The 16,866-nt window shown below is 44.1% G+C and overlaps 1 protein-coding gene across 1 annotated transcript in view; it reads right to left on the bottom strand.

Annotated features, from left to right (window-relative positions):
* CFH (complement factor H) overlaps positions 1-16,866 on the bottom strand; it is a 1,163,637-nt gene that overhangs the window by 687,099 nt on the left and 459,672 nt on the right. The window contains exon 11 of the mRNA XM_075322035.1: positions 9,819-9,956. Within this exon, the coding sequence (XP_075178150.1) occupies positions 9,819-9,956 (138 nt within the window). The remainder of the gene's footprint in view (positions 1-9,818; positions 9,957-16,866) is intronic.

Below are 16,866 nucleotides of genomic sequence, written 5' to 3'. Positions count from 1 at the left end.
TGCGCATTTTGCAATGCTGTGCTGACGTGTATTCACTACTTGTGCGTTATATCAAAGTTTGTGGAAATTGCACACAAGTGCACCTGTACGCTGCCACCGACAGGCACACACGTGCGGTTTTAAAAACCAAGCACGGACGCAATAAGAACCTAACAGGTTTTTTTGGGGAGCGACAATTACAGACAAGTCAGACACTATCTGGACTGTTTTAGACTGTGTACACCAGCCCCAGATATGATGAAGGCTGGTATACGGTCACCACTAGGAATGGCTATATATACCCTGCCTGCCTGCCTGCCTGTATACTGGTGCAATAGTCCTGACAAGGACTCTTCTGGTCACTAGCCTGTATTCAGACCTGGCTATACCCTGCCTGTATATAGCAACAATAGTCCTGAGAAGGACTCTGCTACTGTACTCCGACCTGGCTATACCCTGCCTGTATACAACTAGAATAGTCCTGAGAAGGACTTTTGGTCACACTGTTTGCAGCCCTGCAACTGAAAAAGCTATAAAGGGCCGCAAAGCTTTCCCTGAATCAGCGACACTCTCCCTGCACTCACTGTCTGGATAGCTGTGAGCAGAGCACAGCGCGCCGGCCGGTATAAAGGCTCGGTCACGCTGTGCAGGCCGGCCAATCACTGCAATTCCACAACTAACAGGGCTGTGGCATTGCAGTGGTCTGCCAGCCAATCCCTGCATGAGGGCTGGCTCTCAAAAGAGCGCCAACATGCAGGGATGAAGACCACGAGTACAGCACGAGTATCGCGAGATTACTCGGTCCCCGCCGAGCAGCCCGAGTACAGCGATACTCGTGCGAGTACCGAGTAGTTACAAGCATGCTCGCTCATCACTAGTATTTGCTGATATTATTGCTATTCCACCTACTATATATTGGGGATAGGATCTTGGAGATGGAATACCCCTTTAAGTCCAGTTATCCAGCTGAATGAATACTTAACAACAGAGCTCGCTATTTAGATGTATTTTCTTGTGGCGTATAATGGACTCTCATGTTTGGTAGTCGTTCAGCAGGGAAACTATAAAAGCAAATCCCTCCATTTGGAAATGTAGTATATAGCTCTCCTGATCAATTATGTTCCTTACCTCATGAGCAGGGCATTGCAGTAATAATAATAATTTATTCATTTATATAGCGTTATTAATTCCATAGCGCTGTATGTCATTGGAGTGTGGGAGGAAACCGGAGTACCCGGAGGAAACCCACGCAAACACGGGGAGAACATACAAACTCCTTGCAGATGGTGTCCTTGGTGAGAATTGAACTCAGGACCTCAGCGCTGCAAGACTGCATTGCTAACCACTGAGCCACCGTGCCGCCCATTTAGCTTACAGATGCATAACCACCACTCACTGTGTCTGAACACAGGAAGCTGAGCTGACAGCCGCTCTGTGCATGCGGCAACGTCTATTGTGAAGGAGAGGGCCGTGGGGGGATCAACGCTGCACAGGTACCGTGGGACACCGGGGAACACCGGTGGGGTTATAGGGGGTGACCTGGCAGGGCCTGGGGAGGAGTTTTCTGTCGCATGTGTCATGGCACATGCGACAGAAATCAGAGGAGTAGGGTGAATGCGTCCGGCGCGCTGCTGTGCGCGCGGCCATCTTGGATTTCTGGGAGGGCATCGGGGGGGCACTTTGGCGACACCGGGGGACCGGGGAGGAGATTTATCATGTTTGTTCATGCCAGATGGGAGATAAATAATTTTTTACCGGCGCTGTGATTTACTGTAACGGGATCAGCGGTGTACGGTGTATACCTGTGATCACGTGAGCGGGGACCGGAAAAACCGTCCTGAATCATGATCTCCATGGTCTCAGCTAGCCCTGAAACCCCGGAGATTTTCTGACGCTGGGGGGCGTTATTCACTTACAGTGCCTACAAGTAGTATTCAACCCCCTGCAGATTTAGCAGGTTTACACATTCGGAATTAACTTGGCATTGTGACATTTGGACTGTAGATCAGCCTGGAAGTGTGAAATGCACTGCAGCAAAAAAGAATGTTATTTCTTTTTTTTTTTTTTTTTTTTTTTTTTAAATTGAGAAAAGTTTAATCAGAGGGTCATTTATTATTCAACCCCTCAAACCACCAGAATTCTGTTTGGTTCCCCTAAAGTATTAAGAAGTATTTCAGGCACAAAGAACAATGAGCTTCACATGTTTGGATTAATTATCTCTTTTTCCAGCCTTTTCTGACTAATTAAGACCCTCTCCAAACTTGTGAACAGCACTCATACATGGTCAACATGGGAAAGACAAAGGAGCATTCCAAGGCCATCAGAGACAAGATCGTGGAGGGTCACAAGGCTGGCAAGGGGTACAAAACCCTTTCCAAGGAGTTGGGCCTACCTGTCTCCACTGTTGGGAGCATCATCCAGAAGTGGAAGGATTATGGAACTACTGTTAGCGTTCCACGGCCTGGACAGCCTTTAAAAGTTTCCTCCCGTGCCGAGGCCAGGCTTGTCCGAAGAGTCAAGGCTAACCCAAGGACAACAAGGAAGGAGCTCCGGGAAGATCTCATGGCAGTGGGGACATTGGTTTCAGTCAATACCTTAAGTAACGTACTCCACCGCAATGGTCTCCGTTCCAGACGAGCCCGTAAGGTACCTTTACTTTCAAAGCGTCATGTCAAGGCTCGTCTACAGTTTGCTCATGATCACTTGGAGGACTCTGAGACAGACTGGTTCAAGGTTTTCTGGTCTGATGAGACCAAGATCGAGATCTTTGGTGCCAACCACACACGTGACGTTTGGAGACTGGATGGCACTGCATACGACCCCAAGAATACCATCCCTACAGTCAAGCATGGTGGTGGCAGCATCATGCTGTGGGGCTGTTTCTCAGCCAAGGGGCCTGGCCATCTGGTCCGCATCCATGGGAAGATGGATAGCATGGCCTACCTGGAGATTTTGGCCAAGAACCTCCGCTCCTCCATCAAGGATCTTAAGATGGGTCGTCATTTCATCTTCCAACAAGACAACGACCCAAAGCACACAGCCAAAAAAACCAAGGCCTGGTTCAAGAGGGAAAAAATCAAGGTGTTGCAGTGGCCTAGTCAGTCTCCTGACCTTAACCCAATTGAAAACTTGTGGAAGGAGCTCAAGATTAAAGTCCACATGAGACACCCAAAGAACCTAGATAACTTGGAGAAGATCTGCATGGAGGAGTGGGCCAAGATAACTCCAGAGACCTGTGCCGGCCTGATCAGGTCTTATAAAAGACGATTATTAGCTGTAATTGCAAACAAGGGTTATTCCACAAAATATTAAACCTAGGGGTTGAATAATAATTGACCCACACTTTTTGATGTTGAAAATTTATTAAAATTTAACTGAGCAACATAACTTGTTGGTTTGTAAGATTTATGCATCTGTTAATAAATCCTTGCTCTTGTTTGAAGTTTGCAGGCTCTAACTTATTTGCATCTTATCAAACCTGCTAAATCTGCAGGGGGTTGAATACTACTTGTAGGCACTGTATTTCTGCCTGCTGTTTATAAACGGCAGATCAGAATAAGGCTACATTAACACGACCGAACCATTTTTGCGGTCTGCAAAAAAACAGTCCATTTTTTTTCACGGCTGCATCCGTGTGGCATCCGTTTCCGTTCCGTAGACGGTCCGTATGTCATCTGTTTGTCATCCGTGTGCCTTCCGTTTTTTTTGTGTACTGCAAAAAAACTGAAGGAGGGTAAATGCATAAATTTACCCAGGATCCATAGCTTCATCCTACATGAGGCGGTCACATGTTCACTCCAGTGCCATTTTCTACTGCTTTTCACAGCGTAGAGCGCTCTGGTGATTTTCTTGTGCTTGTGCACTTCATATCAGTCTTTTCTGTCATTATAATGGCAGAAAGACACATAATGTCCCACTCTCCTGCATTTTGTAATTTTGCACCCTTTGGTGCCTTTCATGTGGCACTAAGGGGTGCTTAGCTTTGTATTTAGCCAAAAAAATGAAAAAAAATGACGTAGGGATCCCCCTAGTTTTGTGGCCAGCTAGGGTAAAGCAGACGGCTGCAGCCTGCAGACCACAGCTGGCAACCTCACCTTGGCTGGTAATCCAAAACTGAGGGCACCCCACGCTGTTATTTTAAATTAAATAATTAAAAAAAAAAAACACGTAGGGGTCCCCCCAAAATTGGATCACCAGCCAAGGTAAAGCAGACAGCTGGGGTCTGATATTCTCAGACTAGGGAGGTCCATGGTTATTGGACTCTCCCCAGCCTAAAAATAGCAGGCCGCAGCCGCCCCAGAAGTGGCGCATCCATTAGATGTGCCAATCCTGGTGCTTCGCCCCAGCTCATCCCGCGCCCTGGTGCGGTGGCAAACTGGGTAATATATGGGGTTAATACTAGATGTGTAATGTCACCTGGCATCAATTCCTGGGGTTGGTGAGGTCAGGCGTCTATCAGATACCCGACATCACCAACCCAGTCAGTAATAAAAAAAAATAGACGACAAACACATTTTTATTTGAAAAAATACTCCCTAATACATTCCCTCTTTAACCAATTTATTAGAAAGAAAAACAAATCCAGGTCTGGTGTAATCCAAGGGGTTGCCATGACGATCCACACTGTCCCAGTCAATGAAGAGCAGGATGTTCCCCATTGGCTGGGAGAGAGGTGCAGTGACCTGAGCTAACATCAATGGGTCAGCCCAGGTCACTGCAGGGCATGACAAGTGCTGCTGTCAGCGAGGTACATTACCTGCGCTGATCTCCTGCACTGCTGACAGCCCCTGTCACTGAGTTCAATGACCGCCGCCTTCACAGCCAAGTATCGCGAGAGGCCCGTGACGTCACCGCTAGTCAGTCTCGGGTTGGAAGCGAGAGAAGGTGATGTGACAAGCGGCGGCCATGGAGGACAGTGACAGCGCTGAGGTCGGGACTTCATCACTGCAGGTAAGCCGAGCGGGACCATGTGTGCAGAGTGCAAGGATGACGGACGTGCGTGTGTGTGTGTGTCTGTGTGTGTGTGTGTGTGTATGTATACATGCCGCGTGCAGGAGGGGGCGGAGCGAGCTGAGCGGGAAAGTGTGGGCTTCCTGCACTTAACTAGGATAAACATCGGGTTACTAACCAAAGCGCTTTGCTTGGATACCCGATGTTTATCTTGGTTACCAGCTCCTGGCAGGCTGCCAGCGATGGCTCCTGCACACTGTAGCTGTAAAAAGACCTGCTTTTTGCTGCTATAACCGTTCTCGAACGCATCTAGAACTATCGAGCTTTAGCAAAAAGCTCGAGTTCTAGTTCTATGTAGAACACCCCCTAAAATCACTCGAACTGCGAACTGGAGAACCACGAACCCCGAACCGCGCTCAACTCTAGTTAACACACACAGTGATGTCACAGTACAGGGTTAACACACACACACAGTGATGTCACAGTACAGGGTTAACACACAGAGATATCACAGTTCAGGGTTATCACACACACAGTGATCTCACAGCACAGGGATAACACACACAGGGATGTCATAGTACTGGATTAACACACAGAGTGATGACACAGTACAGGGTTAACACACAGTGATGTCATAGTACAGGGTTAACACACACAGAGATATCACAGTACAGGGTTAAAACACACAGTGATGTCACAATACAGGGTTAACACACGCACATTAATGTCACAGTACAGGATTAACATACACACAGTGATGTCACAGTACAGGGTTAACACACACAAAGTGACGTCACAGTACAAGGATAACACACACAGTGATGTCACAGTACAGGGTTAACACGCACAGTGATGTCACAGTACAGAGATAATACACACAGTGATGTCACAGTACAGGGATAATACACACACAGTGATGTCACAGTACAGGGATAATACACACGGATGTGACAGGACACTTTCTTTTTGTAGTGTTACAGGCAGACATTTGTACATTATAATACTCACCTGCTCCTGAGCTGTGAGAGAGCATGTTAGTGGCAGCCTCCAGCCTTTCTGTTGCATGTACTTCCTGTCAGTCGTCATGGCTGTGCTCAGATCCTGTTCTTTGCTTCTTCTTTCAATTCCTTCTGTTCTCGCTTCTCCTCATTTTTCTACTCCTTCTCCCTCTTTTCTCTGCGTGCAATGCTCAGGTCTCTGATCCTTCTGCCCTGTTTAGCTTTCCATATTTTCAATCTCCCGCACTGTACTGAACAAGCTCCGCCCCCTCTCCTTATTGGCAGTTCTCCTTCTGGCATCTCTTACACCTCTCTGACTGGTAGAAGATGCTGCCTGGCCACTCCCTCTTCTTCAGCAGAGGCCGCGCGGTGTGCAGTGTGGGTGAGTCTGCTCCTCTGTGTTGCGGTCAACTGCAGCTGTACAAACAGTGTGGGCCCCCTGTGGCCTTAATCAGCTGCTTGGTGACTGGGCAGCCCGTGCTGGGAATGAGGAAAACGAAATCACAGACACAGCAGGCAGCCATTACGGGGCCCCCTTCAGGTCATGGGCCCCATAGCACTGGCGTTGCCTGCCTCTATTGACGGTACACCGCTGCCTCTGTGTTATTGGCTGCTAAGGGCATAAAAGGAGATAAACATATGGTATGCCACCATCTTCCCCTGACCTCAACCCTAAAGAGAACCTTTGAAGTATCATCAAGCAAAAGATCTATGAGGGTGGGAGGCAGTTCACATCAAAACATGCAAAGAAATTCAAGCAGAAACTCTCCAAAAACTCACAAGTTCAATGGATGCAAGAATTGTGAAGGTGATATCAAAGAAGGGTTCCTATGTTAACATGTAACTTGGCCTGTTAGGATGTTTTGGATTTAAATAGCTTTTTATTTCAGTGAATGTGACCTCCTAATGCTGCAAATTTCACAAAAGAGCATGTTCAGTTCTTTAAAACATATAAAATGTTTAGAAACTCTACTGTGCCTAATAATTTGGAACAGTGCATTTTGAGGTTTTTTTTAATTTTGAAGATTATACTATTATTGGGAGGTTTCTTCAATAAAATTCGATGTATACTCTAATGGGTGATAACTTTTATTAGACTGTCATTTTCACCGACCATTTAGGAAAATCAGAGAAAAATATAATTTGCATAATAAAATGCCACAAAATGCTGGCCCCCGCAGCCCTAATACAGTATGATTGTCCCCCCATAACCTTATATATAGTATAACCATCTCCTATATATTATGATGGGCTCCCACAGCCACAATATAGATGGTTGTCCTACCCATAGCTCCAGTACAGAGTGATACAGACTGAGCATAGTTTGATTTTTCACAGTAGACCCAATAGTGTATGATGGTCCCCACACAGCTCTACACTGTGTGCAGAATTATTAGGCAAATGAGTATTTTGATCACATGATCCTTTTTATACATGTTGTCCTACTCCAAGCTTATAGGCTTGAGAGCCAACTGCCAATTAAGTAAATCAGGTGATGTGCATCTCTAATGAGGAGGGGTGTGATGTAATGACATCAACACCCTATATAAGGTGTGCTTAATTATTAGGCAACGTCCTTTCTTTTGGCAAAATGGGTCAGAAGAGAGATTTGATTTGCTATGAAAAGTCCAATATTGTGAGATGTCTTGCAGAGGGATGCAGCAGTCTTGAAACTGCCAAACTTTTGAAGTGTGATCACCAAATCAAGCGTTTCATGCTAAATAGCCAACAGGATCGCAAGAAGCATGTTGGGCAAAAAAGGCGCAAAACAACTGCCCATGAATTGAGGAAAATCAAGCGTGAAGCTGCCAACATGCGATTTGCCACCAGTTTGGCCATATTTCAGAGTTGCATCGTTACTGGAGTATCAAAAAGCACAAGGTGTGCAATACTAAGGGACATTTTAACAACTTCTTCAAGCAGTGGTACAGGAAGAAGTTGGTATCGTTCAAGAAAAACATCATTTTCATGCAGGACAATGCTCCATCACATGCATCTAACTACTCCACAGTGTGGCTGGCCAGTAAAGGTCTGAAAGATGAAAAAATAATAACATGGCCCCCTTGTTCACCTGATCTGAACCCCACAGAAAACCTGTGGTCCCTCATAAAATGTGAGATCTACATGGAAGGAAAACAGTACACCCCTTGGAACAGTGTCTGGAAGGATGTGGTGGCTGCTGCATGCAATGTTGATCGTAAACAGATCAAGCAACTGACAGAATCTATGGATGGTAGGCTGTTGAGTGTCATCAGAAAGAAAGGTGGCTATATTGGTTTCTAATTTTTTTGGGTTTTGTTTTTGCATGTCAGAAATGTTTATTTCTAAATTTTGTGCAGTTATATTGGTTTACCTGGTGAAAATAAACAAGTGAGAGGGGAATATGTTTGGTTTTTATTAAGTTGCCTAATAATTCTGTTTAAACGAACTGAGAGTCCTCAGTGGTTGATACCGCTAATAATTCTGCACAGTAATAGTTACCTGCAAAAACAGATATTCTCCTAAGATAGCCAAATCTAAAAAAAACACTCCAACTTCCAAAAATATTAAGCTTTGAAATTTATGAGTCTCTTGGGTTGATTGAGAACATAATTGTTGATCAATAATAAAAAAAATCCTCTAAAATACAACTTGCCTAATAATTCTGCACACAGTGCAATATAATATGATATTTTTCCACAGCACCAATCAGTGGTGTATCTAGGGTCCAATGGGCCTGATGCAAAGTTTGAGCCTGCCCCCTGTAAGTTGGATGGATGCATGGGCCATTGTAGTATTCTAAATCCTATAAAGACATATGAGTTCACTTACCGCCCTCATTGTGTTTGTGTAGTAATGACTCCATCCTGTATTAATGTACCCATCCTGGTCTTTTTTCCTGGTAAATATGTAATCTATCCTGGTGTATGACCTACAATGTGGCTTTATCCTGGTACATATCGTCTGTATATACTGTATATGTTCCAATCATTGCTCCAACATGGTATATACTGTATGACCCCATCATGACTATATCCTGGTCTATATGTCCCCATCATGGCCCATACTGGTATATGTCCACGTCCTGGCCCCATCCTGGTATATGTCCACATTATAGGCCCAACTTGTATATACCATCCTGGTATATATGTCTCCCATCATGGCCTGTCCTGGTACATATGTCCCCATCATAGCCCCATCCTGGTATATATGTCTTCATTATTGCCCAATCCTGGAATTTATGCCCTTATCATTGCTCCGTCCTGGTATAAATGTCCTCATCACGTCCCCATCCTTGTATATATGTCTCAATCATGGCTCCATTGGGGTATATATGTCCACATCATAGCCCCATTCTTGTGTATATGTCCCCATCAAGGCCTCATCCTGGTATATATGTCCTCATTATGCCCCATCCTAGTATATAAGTCCCTACCCTATCATGACTCCATTCTGGTATATATGTCTCCATCATGGCCCCATCCTGGTATATACCCTCATCCTGCTACATAAGATATCCCATTGTGCTGCACTCATTAAAAAAATAGATTATACTCACCTTCCCTCGACTCCCCCGGTCTCCTCCTCTGATGCTGGCATGCTGGGAACTGATTAGCGTGTAAGCAGTGCAGCACATAACATCACTGTCATTTGTGCCCTCTTACAGCGCCATCCGCTGTCTGGTATTGGCATAGACACTGATCTCCATGCCCAGGATGATGGGTGTGGAGAGCAGTAAATGTTTATATTTTTAGTAAGATGAAACTAAGTTGTAATTAGACAGAAAACACGTACTCTAAAATAGTAGAGTTAATAATAAAGCATACAAGCAGCCAGAACACTCATATAAATAATAACAGGGCATATTTTTGACATTACCAATGCACTTCATGTTCAGATAAAAAGGCTTACCTTCACATATAGTTGGTGGACCCCATCCATAATTAAAGCATTGCACAAGATCTGATTTTGGCCTTTGCCCACGAGGACATGTGTAGCTAATAACAGCCTTATCTTTAAATATGCGATTACTAAATTCACAGGTAATTGCTGTAAAAAATAGACAAAAAAATTGCTCATTATTTCATGTAACTATTGATATTAGAACCAAAAGGGTGCCATATAAATGACCAAGTGTTCAAATGACCATTTCTGTGAGTTAACAGCATTTATCACTCAGTCATGTGGATGTAAATAAAGTGAGATGTATTGTAAATAATCACGTAAAATTGCATAAATGACTTTATGGAGAGATAGTCCTGTCAAAGGAGACAATGACACACCAGTATATAAAATATAAACCAGGATTTTAAAATCCATCAAAGTAATTCTAGTGTTGAATAGGTGATCAATCAGCTGGTTTTACAAAGCTTTCACTGTGTAGAAAGTGAAGTGGTGTATCTAAGGGGGGCAGGTGGGGAATTTGTCTATAGCCGACTGATGCCGTGGTCTGAGGTATCTACTCGAAGGCTGTGTTTTACTGCCCCCTGTAGTGGGGGTTGAGAACACAGTATGAAGATCGGCGTAGGGATCAAGGGAAGAAATTGAAGACACAGTACAGGTAACAGGTGGGGGAATTTGAGGACACAGTATGCGGAGTGAGGTATCTGGATGCATGTGGACACAGTATGGGGAGCAGGGGGGAGAAATTTCAGAACTCCCCTTTAAAAAGCGGCATTTCACACATGTTAAAGCAAGTCAGGGTTTCTTTTTTGGGCATTTGGGCAATTCCAGCATCCACACAGGTATTATATTTATTTAATCCAATTACTGTTTTCATATGAGTTCAGTAATTACTACTTAGCACATGCATTCCAATTTTTAGATCACTGTATATATTTTGACTCTTGTTTTTGTGACTTTATTTCTAAATTACTGTGATTATTTTTTGTTGGTACAGTGTATGCACTTATGCCCGCGGGTACAATTTCCATTAATTTGTGCCATATGTGCGTATATCTCATGATTTAATGGTTTCAATATACTTAACCCTTTTGTATGCATCTTTATTCCACTTGCATTCTCCTGTTTTTGATGTATGTGTACACAGTACACAGAGCAAAGGGGGAAGAAATTTGAGGACAGTATGTGGAACAAAGGGGTAATTCTAAGAACACAGTATGGGGAGCAAGGGGGAATGTATGCGGACAGATTATGAGGTATAAGGAGGGATGGGTGCAGACACAGTATTGGTAGTGAGGGGGTGCGGAGGAAGTGAGAAGACAGTATGGGATGATAATAATGTGAAGGGACACAGAATAGAGACTGTGTAGTGTGGGTGGGTGGCAGTACAGAGAGGGGGCAGCATGGGGGACAGTGTGATGCCACAGCAAGGATGGAACAGTATGCCGAGGCAGGGGAGTACAAGGAGAGGAAGCACAATATAAAGAAAGGGCAGTATGAGGGGGACACAATGTGAAAAGACAGTGTGAAGAGGGGGCCCAGAATGGGAAGGAGAAGGTAGTGTGGAGGGCATATACCATAAAAGGGAGAATAATGAGGATCAATTACTTATTCAGAATCACAGCCTAGGGCAGATATTTTTATTCAGGAGCATTATAATCACTCTGCTATTCTTAAGAGTATAGTGCCAAGATACGCTGCAGAAGACCAGAGAAGAGGGAAGTCTGCACAGGTGAGCTGTAAATGTAAAAAGTCATCATGGCATCTGGACAAGATAAAGAAAAGAAACAGAGCTATTTCAATCAGAAAAAACATCATCTATGAAATACCTGGCTGTAAATGATTGTTTGCGATACTGATTAATTCTCATCAGTATTGTGATTCTTGTATGGTCTGCAGTCTGATGAATGATAACAACTCCCAATATCTTCTTACTATTGTTAAGGACAAGGAGTTGCAGGTTCATGCAATACAAATATATATGGGTCTGACCTGACATTACAACTGATGTACCATGTACTGATGGTGATTTTGATGCTGTGTTTTTGTACTGATGGTGGTTCTTGTGATAGATTTATGTGCTGCCAGTAGTTCTAATGATTATTTCTGTACTGCTGGTGGTTTTGATGATGTCTTTCTGTACTGATGAGGAATGTGATGCTCTGTTTCTTTACTGATGGGAATTCTAGATATGCATTTCTGTACTACTAGCGGTTCTGGTAATGTATTGCTGTACTGATGCGGGATGTGATGCTGTGTTTCTGTACTGATGGAGGTTATAATGATGTGTTTCTGTACTGTTTATTGCTCTGATGATGTATTTCTGCACTGCTGGTCATTATGATTATGTATTTCAGTATAGATGAGGGTTGTGATGCTCTGTTTCATTAGTGATGGGGTTGAATTGATTTATTTGTTGTGTAATTTATTTCTTCGGTTACCCTTGTGAAAATGTAAAATTTGGTGCTAAACCTACATTTATGTGAAAAAAATGTAATTTTTCTTTTTTACATTAAAATTTTATAAAAGTACGTGAAGTACTTGTGGATGTAATATCTTCACCACAGCCCTTGATGAATTAATTGAGTGTAGTTTCCAAAATAGACAAAATACTCAGAAAAAATCCTGCATCGGATAAAAGCAATAAGTCTTTATTAATCTTCCATAAAATAGATTAAAAATAATAATTCTAGGCATACAATTCCACATTCTTATGCATTTCTGACAATGTTCTTATTCATAGGACATCATACTTAAAATTACCAAGAATTCTAACATATGTATTTTCCAGAAATGACACCACACAAAATTCAACCCACTCAATGAATATTTAAATGTCAATTAGTACCTCCTATCACCATTAGACCAAGGTAAATATGCCAGTTTCTTACAATAATTTACAAAATATATAACAGACAGATATCCTATTAATTACAGTGGGTACGGAAAGTATTCAGACCCCTTTAAATGTTTCACTCTTTGTTTCATTGCAGCCATTTGGTAAATTCAAAAAAGTTCATTTTTTTTTCTCATTAATGTAAACTCTGCACCTCATCTTGTCAGAAAAAAAACAGAAATGTAGAAAGTTTTGCAAATTTATTAAACAAAAAAAACTGAAATATCACATGGTCATAAGTATTCAGACCCTTTGCTCAGACACCCATATTTAAGTCACATGCTTTCCATTTCTTTGTGATCCTCCTTGAGATGGTGCTACTCCTTCATTGGAGTCCAGCTGTGTTTCATTAAACTGATAGGACTTGATTTGGAAAGGCACACACCTTTCTATATAACACCTCAGAGCTCACAGTTCATGTCAGACCAAATGAGAACCATGAGGTCAAAGAAACTGCCCAAGGAGCTCAGAGACCGAATTGTGGCAAGGCATAGATCTGGCCAAGGTTACAAAATAATTTCTGCAGTACTCAAGGTCCCTAAGAGCACAGTGGCTTCCATAATCCTTAAATGGAAGAAGTTTGGGACCACCAAAACTCTTCCTAGACCTGGCCGTCCAGCCAAACTGAGCAATCGTGGGAGAAGAGTCTTAGGGAGAGAGGAAAGAAGAACTTCAATATCAGTGTGGCTGAGCTCCAGATATGCAGCAGGGAGATAGGAGAAAGTTCTAAAAAGTCAACTGTCACTGCAGCCCTCCACCAGTCAGACCTTTATGGCAGAGTGGCCCAACAGAAGTCTCTCCTCAGTGCAAGACATATGAAAGCCCACATAAAGTTTGCAAAAAAAAAAAACATATGAAGGACTCCTAGACTATGAGAAATAAGATTCTCTGGTCTGATGAGACGAAGATAGAACTTTTTGGTGATAATTCTAAGCAGTATGTGAGGAGAAAACTAGGCACTGCTCATCACCTGCCCAATACAATCCCAACAGTCAAACATGGTGGTGGCAGCATCATGTTATGAGGGTGTTTTTCAGCTACAGGGGCAGAACAACTGGTTGTGTGCCACCTCTGCAGCAGTCGAATTGCTCAGATCCGGGGTCACTGTGGCTCGAGGGTCTCCAGACTCTGGGGCTTGCGGTCACTTTGAATTGTAAAAGGGGGGAATATTTACAAGGGAGAGTTTGTGACGCCACCCGTGGTTCGCGGTAAGGGGAGTACCGCCGCTGCCGATGAGAGTACCAGGGGAGATGGAGCGGGGAAGCCAGATGGTGTTCCCTCCACGGGTAGGGGATACCCCGTGAATCTGGAGGATTAGGGGGAGGATGTCATGGTGCGGGCTGTATGGGCAGGCAGGACGCAGGGAGAGCAGTGTACTCACTCAGACTGTGTGGATGTTGATGCAACTATTAAGCAGACTCTGATACAGCAGTAAACCAAGTCTCTGGGTGCCGCTGCCACTCTGGGGAGCTTGTCCGGAAATCCGTCCCCGCTGGTATTGTTAGTGGTCTGGAGTCTGCCTCCATGCACAATTGTAGAAGTTCCTAAGTGACCCTTCGGCTTGAAGCTGTCGAGGTCGCGCTCCCTATATATTTAAATAGGGGAGCTGTGCTCTCGATAGCTGACACTTGGGATTTCTGTAGGCCGCATAAGCTGGAAAACCCTATCCCGCTAGTTGTGTTGGTGCCTTCGATCTCTGAGCTCTTGGGGAAAGTTCATAAAGAGACTATCCTCCACAAGTGAATTACCAGGTTGCGTGAATCTACTCCCTGATCTAGGGTCCTGTACCCTGCCGTACTCAGTACCGGTCTGGTTACTGGTCTTTCCGGTGCCGACCATTCTCCAAAACTAAGTCTGGGCACCCTTCTCGAATACCCTGTGACCGGGTCTCTGACTGGTCTGCGACCTAACCAAAGTCTTCCAGGGAGCTCCAACTCCCTCAGCTCCTCATTCTCTGAGGGCTACTCCTGATCTGACTATCTCCCTCCCACCAGGCTGCCTGACCCCTAGGCGGGTGGCCCTTTTCTAGCTAGACCACCCACTGGTGTGCCTGGCAGGGTGTGGTGTGAGGTGTGGCTAGGATTTGAGTTAGGATCCCAGAACCATGGAGGATGAGTTCTGCACTATAAGAGAAAGGAGTGCAGTTCCCTGTGACACCCTGATAAGGTCAGGGGCGTCACAGTTGAAATTGAAGGAAAGATTAATGTGACCAAGAACAGAGATATCCTAGAAGAAAACCTCTTCCAGAGTGCTCTGGACCTCAGATTTGGCTGAAGGTTCACCTTCCAACAAGACAATGACCCTAAGCACACAGCTAAAATAACAAAGGAGTAGCTTCAGAACAACTCTGTGACCATTCTTGACTGGCCCAGAGCCCTGACCTAAACCCAATTGAGCATCTCTGGAGAGACCTGAAAATGGCTGTCCACCAATGTTTACCATCTAACCTGTTGGAACTGGAGAGAATCTACAAGGAAGAATGGCAGAGAATCCCCAAATCCAGGTGTGAAAACCTTGTTGCATCATTCCCAAGAAGACTCATGGCTGTACTAGCTCACAAGGGAGCTTCTATTCAATACTGAGCAAAGGTTCTGAATACTTATGACCATGTGATATTTCAGTTTTTCTTGTTTAATACATTTGCAAAAAATTCTACATTTCTGTTTTTTTCTGTCAAGATGGGGTGCAGTGTGAACATTACTGAGAAAAAAATTAACTTTTTTGAATTTACCAAATGGCTGCAATAAAACAAAGAGTGAAACATTTAAAGGGCTGTGAATACTTTCCGTACCTACAGTTATCTAAAATAGGATATTATCTGAGAAATGTTAATAAAAATACAACAGATCAGTATGATAATCAAACCATCTGGGTAGCATGCATTCAACTGCAAAATTCAATATGTTTTCCTTGAGAGAGGCATCTAAAGGGGGCTTTACACGCTGCGACATCGCTAATGTGAACTCGTTGGGGTCACAGAATTGGTGACGCACATCCGGCCGCATTAGCGATGTTGCTGCGTGTGACACCGATGAGCGATTTTGCATCGTTGCAAAAACGTGCAAAATCGCTCATCGGTGACATGGGGGTCCATTCTCGAATATCGTTACTGCAGCAGTAACGATGTAGTTCGTCGCTCCTGCGGCAGCACACATCGCTATGTGTGACGCCGCTGGAACGAGGAAGCTCTCCTTACCTGCCTCCCGGCCGCTATGAGGAAGGAAGGAGGTGGGCGGGATGTTACGTCCCGCTCATCTCCGCCCCTCTGCTGCTATTGGGCGGCCGCTCAGTGACGTCGCTGTGACGCCGCACGGACCGCCCCCTTAGAAAGGAGGCGGTTCGCCGGTCACAGCGACGTCGCCGGGCAGGTAAGTATGTGTGACGGGTCTGGGCGATGTTGTGCGCCACGGGCAGCGATTTGCCCGTGTCGCGCAACAGATGGGGGCGGGTACCCACACTAGCGATATCGGGACCGATATCGCAGTGTGTAAAGTAGCCTTAAGACCAGTTTTTATCTCTAGTGGAACTGAAGCAGAAATATGCTCCATCAGTCTTTTCTTCAAAGTATGGCATTATTTCCCTCCTAAATAATTACCTATCTATGCTCTGTTTAGATGAGATCTTAGATAAAAAAAAATTCTGGAGTCATAAGATGTGTGGCAAGAAAATAAAAAAAAATATAGGTAATCATTAGTGATGAGTGAATATTTTCAGCACTATTCCTTACTCGCACGAATGTTAAGGTATTTGGGATATTCGTTACTTGACAAGTATTTTGGCATTTCCCTTGTGAGTTTCAAGTCCCCTCCCAGCATATTTGGCCCTTGATTTCCAGCCACAAAACATACGGGATTGCCTGCGAATCACGGCAGGAAAAAAGCCATTGGCAGGAGCAGTGAAGAAAAAAAATCTAATATATAAAACTGAGTGTATGTGTGTATGTATGTGTGTGTGTATGTCCACTAAAGGAATCCGCATCGTCGCATTTACAATCTCGAAATTTTGCACAGATGCCCCATGTGACTCTGGCAACGTTATAGACTATGTTTCGACGGGAAAATTTAACCCTGGTGCTTTACAGTTACTCATCAAAAAACATGTCTCCATTAAAGTCAATTGAGCTGAGAACTGATCTGTTATTATAGACTCCTATTATGGACA

The sequence above is a fragment of the Anomaloglossus baeobatrachus genome, chromosome 8 (genome assembly GCF_048569485.1).
Source record: "Anomaloglossus baeobatrachus isolate aAnoBae1 chromosome 8, aAnoBae1.hap1, whole genome shotgun sequence".
NCBI lineage: Eukaryota > Metazoa > Chordata > Amphibia > Anura > Aromobatidae > Anomaloglossus > Anomaloglossus baeobatrachus.
This window is presented reverse-complemented; position numbering and strand designations above follow the sequence as displayed.